The sequence below is a fragment of the Erpetoichthys calabaricus genome, chromosome 3 (assembly GCF_900747795.2).
Source record: "Erpetoichthys calabaricus chromosome 3, fErpCal1.3, whole genome shotgun sequence".
Classification (NCBI taxonomy): domain Eukaryota; kingdom Metazoa; phylum Chordata; class Cladistia; order Polypteriformes; family Polypteridae; genus Erpetoichthys; species Erpetoichthys calabaricus.
In genome coordinates this window covers 98,716,152-98,721,317 of record NC_041396.2, presented here as the reverse complement: position 1 = coordinate 98,721,317, position 5,166 = coordinate 98,716,152, and the positions used below count along the sequence as shown (strand labels likewise).

The 5,166-nt window shown below is 38.7% G+C and overlaps 1 protein-coding gene across 2 annotated transcripts in view; it reads left to right on the top strand.

The window, feature by feature from the left end:
• The first annotated feature begins 1,670 nt into the window (after window positions 1-1,670).
• The window catches only part of kif25 (kinesin family member 25), a 37,987-nt gene continuing 34,491 nt past the window's right edge, over window positions 1,671-5,166 (top strand). The window contains exons 1-3 of one of the 2 annotated variants that reach the window (XM_028797226.2): window positions 1,671-1,908; window positions 2,101-2,166; window positions 4,696-4,818. In XM_028797226.2, coding sequence (XP_028653059.1) covers window positions 1,840-1,908; window positions 2,101-2,166; window positions 4,696-4,818 — 258 coding nt within the window. In that variant the 5' untranslated portion in view covers window positions 1,671-1,839. The remainder of the gene's footprint in view (window positions 1,909-2,100; window positions 2,167-4,695; window positions 4,819-5,166) is intronic. The other variant, XM_028797224.2, reaches the window with a different exon arrangement.

Sequence of the window (5,166 nt, the reverse complement as noted above, 5' to 3'; positions counted from 1 at the left end):
ATTTGGTAAACAGTTTTAGCTTTCAATGGTTAAATATTCTTGTTTGAACATCATTGTATCATATTTCAAATGGGTTTCAGTACTGTATACATATGTAATCAATGTTCAGTGCCTCTTATCAACCAAAGTCTCTTACTGCATCTGTAGTGTCTGTATATTTCCTTTGCTGACAGTTTCTGAACTTAACTGAGTGCACATTAGTTGCTGGACATCAGGTGCTAAGAATCCCTTGAGTTAATGAGCAACACAAGACAAATAAGGTTGGATGAGATACTGCTTCAAGTTTTCACTGTAGCAGCCCCTTAACACTAATAATCAAAATGCATTGATTATCATAATATTTAAATAATGAAGATTAAAAATCTTGACATGACACCATTCACCGATCATTGTGAAAACTATAAGCAAAATAAAATATGTAGCAATTTTTGTAATTTTTATATTTAGAATCTTACAAAAATATTTAACGGTAGGAAAAAATAGAACACAATACAACAGCATATTTTCAATAAACTTAAATCACAACTTTGAAAGTTCAGTAATGCTTTTAAATAAAGTCAGTGCTACATACCTGGCCCCGCTTACCAAGGGGTGCAATAATTTGAAAAAACTAAGTATCTGCCTGCTTCCTTAGACTAGTGTTTGTCACCATTTCTGCCCTTCCAGTTATCTGCACACAAGTGAAAAATGCCAGTAAAAGCCTGTAAGCCCTCCTAAAATTCCAGGTGGCTCTGTACACTGCATTGTGTACTAGTATGAAAAAGAAAAAAGTTTGTTAGTGGTCATTTCCATACGATATCTTGAAATGCATTTCAGTTATCTCTAAATTTGCAGTTATTTTTAAATATCTTGAAATGTATTTCACAAATCTGGAAATAAACAAGTTATTTTGAGAGATCTGGAAACACAGTGCTGCCTTTTAGACTATCAGAACATTAGAAAAGCTGTGTGCAGTCCAACAAGCTTTTCCATCTGCTAGATTATCCAAAATAACATCAACTCAAGATGTGATGGTTCCTAACATCCTACTCTGCACCACACTACTTGGTAATTTATTCCATGTGACTGTGGTTCTTTGCATAAAGAAAAATTTTCTAACATTTGTGCAAAACCTACCCTTAACATGCTTCCAACCATGTTCAGGTGTTCTTGTTGCAAAATGTAATTTATAATAACTACTTGGTCTACCATATTAATTCATTTTATACTAATTCTTTTCTTAATTTTTTGTAAATTGCAGCAACCTTGGTGGAGTGACCTGGGGTGATGTGTTCTGTACCACCTTTCTTCGAGGACCAGAGGTCCGAGTGTTACTAATTGATTTTAAAATAACAACTGGGTTCAACTGTACTAATTTGACTGAACTGTGGGAATATTTTGTTCTTACTTTTCTCAAGAAGGCAACATCAACACGTTAAAGATAAACAACACCAATTCATTACAAAAGACACCTGGTAAATACTTTTTATTACATTAGGCACGAACCTTCAGAACTGCTGCTGGGGAACCTGTCGCACAGTTAATAAACACGACTTTCCTTCACTTTGTTTTCCATCATTTATGTCAATCATACAAAGGCAACAGGAACTGCGATACTTTTCGTTCAGATCCACTTTCGAGCAGCAGCCTAAGCTCCGACAGACATCAAATGGCCACCTTTTGCCCGGTGAGGTTTGAACCAATCACGTTACACGCTGAGCTCTGACGTAACAAACGGAGCTCAAGTGACAGAGCGCTCGCTCGCACATAATCAAGTGCGATTATTTTATGGACGTGTTACTTGTTGATGCGTTTATATCGTTCGCCTTTTACTATAAACAATAACAAGCAGTACGAGTCATGCCCCTCTGCATTAGTCCAAATGAAGCCTGCGTGCAACGACTACACTTGTTGGAGAGCAAACTCCGCGTGAGTATGATAAAAACTGTATGGGACTGACAAGAGAAAAACAAGGGATTAACGGGGAGACGGCGACATCAACACGACGCCGGCGTTCAGGAGCCGAATTTAGGGGTTGAGACAGGGCCGCCGAGAAGAAGAGCTGTGGCTGTGCTGGTCGTACAACCCATTTAACACATCTTGTTTTATTTTATATTACAGAGAAAAGAAGAGCGGATTGCAGAGCTGGAGACTGAAAATGCCTTGATGCACCTTAAATTATCTGAAGTAACCTTTTTTTTTTCCTTTGCAATCTGCTTATTGTAATTCATATCGAGGCATTGAAATTCTGTTTAGAATGTTGCCAATCTGCTCCTATAGCAGACATGATAGAGTCAGTCTCCATGTGTCCCCAAAATTTGATTTAGCAGGTCCAGTAAAAACATATATGAGTAAATGTAATTAATGAGGAAGTTTATGTGACATGATGCAGAGAAGCACATTAACTATCCATCCATCCATTTTCCAACCCGCTGAATCCGAACACAGGGTCACGGGGGTCTGCTGGAGCCAATCCCAGCCAACACAGGGCACAAGGCAGGAACCAATCCTGGGCAGGGTGCCAACCCACCGCAGGACACACACAAACACACCCACACACAAAGCACACATTAGGGCCAATTTTGAATCGCCAGTCCACCTAACCTGCATGTCTTTGGACTGTGGAAGGAAACCGGAGCGCCCGGAGGAAACCCACGCAGACATGGGGAGAACATGCAAACTCCACGCAGGGAGAACCTGGGAAGCGAACCCAGGTCTCCTAACTGCGAGGCAGCAGTGCTACCACTGCGCCACCATGTCACCCACACATTAACTACCCTTTCTAAAATACTGTACCCTTTCTTTTTTTTCCAAATTTTTTTTAAATACCGTACCTTTCTAAAATACTGTAAGTCTGGGTAATACACCCTTCCCACATTCTGGAGTGGCAACTTTGAACTGTCTTATCTACTTTAATAAAAATCATGTAACGCCCACAACATCATGGAACACCCTCTTGAGTCAGGTAACCCTTCCACATTCCTAATCTTAACCATAGGTGTAGTCAGGCATGGTTTTCACGATTAATGTTGGGGTATTACACAACAGACCTCATAGGTACTGCAGGCTGGAATTAAACTATGTTTGTCTGTAGCCTGTCTGGTTGCTATGTCTCTGTCATTCCAATAAAAGGCACATAAAAAATTTTTTTAGTAATAAAATGCATTGAAATCACATTTTAATTCATGGCTCATCACAAACATTAGTACTGCTTTTACAAATCCCATACCACTTTGCATATAACAGAAAGATAAACATTGCATGGTGCAGTGCAAATGTTAACTTATGAGGTGTATATTGATTACTTAGATTTCAACCCATCTTAGATTGGTATCACAGCTAGTTATTTAGAATTCCAGATTTCACTTCTAAAATGAAAGAAAGGTGCCAACACAAATCTGTGACTTCATGTTCGGTAGACAAAGATGTCTTGCACTAAAATAAACTTTCTAGGTGTTTTGACTCTTTCATATTATGTATAATTAGAGATTTTGATCTAAAAAAATGTAGTACCTTGGAAAACCTTTTGCAAAAAAAGCATCAATAGCATCTTGCACTTATTAAACAAACTGTTCTTCCTGTGATAATCTATTCATTCGCATTCTGAACCTCCTTTATCCATTACCAGGTAATCGGTACCATCCACTTATGGCAGCATGGTGCAAGGCAGGAGACAATCTTAGGAGGGATGCCAGGAAATTGCTGCTCATATACATTATTGTGTAATTAGGGTACTTTAGATGTACCAGTTAGCCTAATATACATATCTTGGAAGTAAAAAGAAAGTAGACAGCCTGGAAAAGACTGAAAAGAACATTTAAGAAATTTTACAAAATAAAAGGAAAACTATTAAATCTACCAAATCATTCAAAGAAAGTCTTGGTTGAAAAACAAAAAGACAGGACACTGACCACAGATGCATTTTAATGGTGTACTGTAAGTAACCTATCCACTTTTTGAATCCGCTTATTCCATTATAGGGACAATAGGAGTCAGAGCCTGTACTGGCGACATTGAACACAGGGTAGATATTGTCTCTGAATTAGACACCAGTCCATTGCAGAGAACAAAAATCCTGACCAGCGTAGAGTCTCTGGTTAATGTGACATGCAGGCATTGTGGATATGGGGGAAAAGCCTACAGACATGGGGAGAATGTGAAAACTCCATAGGTATTGTGAACAGCCATTATTCAAAGCTAGGTCTCTGGAATGTTGCGGCAGGCGATCAAACCATTGTACCACTGTCCTGCCCTAATGGGAATAATACAGAGTTCAAATTTATTGCATAATCTGTCCGTCATCTTCTTCTTTCGGCTGCTCCCATTAGGGGTTGCCACAGCGGATCAAATTCTTCCATATCTTTCTGTCCTCTGCATCTTGTTCTTCTTCCATATCTTTCTGTCCTCTGCATCTTGTTCTGTTACACCCATCACCTGCATGTCTTCTCTCACCACATCCATAAACCTTTGCTTACTGCAAACACTGCAATGCAGAGGTCACATTTTAAATTACTGTTTTTGTTTTTAATGAGTACTTTTTTATAGAACATCTTAAGTTTAACTTTTTAAGTCTGAATGAATGTGCTTGTAGTCAGTAATATTGTCGCTGCATTTCTGATTACTAAACCATTGGCTGCTTATAATTATGTTAATTGTTAAAACCCTATTTTGGTATTGAACCATGCTCTGAGTAGGGTCCACTGTTCAATGTTACAGTGTTATGGAAAACTTGAAAGAGGCAATGAAGAGAAAAGCCGCCTTTGCCAGTTATATGAAGAACAGAAGACCTGCAAGAGAATTCTAATGCAAGCTGTCTCCAGACTGTTGGAAGAAATTCAGGTACTGGAGAAGCCCCGAGTTTTAGCATAACCTGGCAGAGTAGTGGCTCTGATGGGAAGGATCTGTGCTGGCAACTCGAATGTTGCTGGTTCACATCTTGTTACTGCAAGAATAGATCCTGCTCTTAACCTGAAAATTGCTCCAGGGGTATTATAAAATGGCAGACCCTGCAATCTGACCTCCAAAAAAATGGTCTTGCATTAACAAAATACAGTCAGGTCCATAAGTATTTGGACTGTGATGCAATTTTCATAATTTTGGCTTTGTACACCACCACAATGGATTTGAAACAAATCAATCTATGTGATTGAAGTATAGAGTTTCAGCTTTAATTCAAGGGTTTTAACA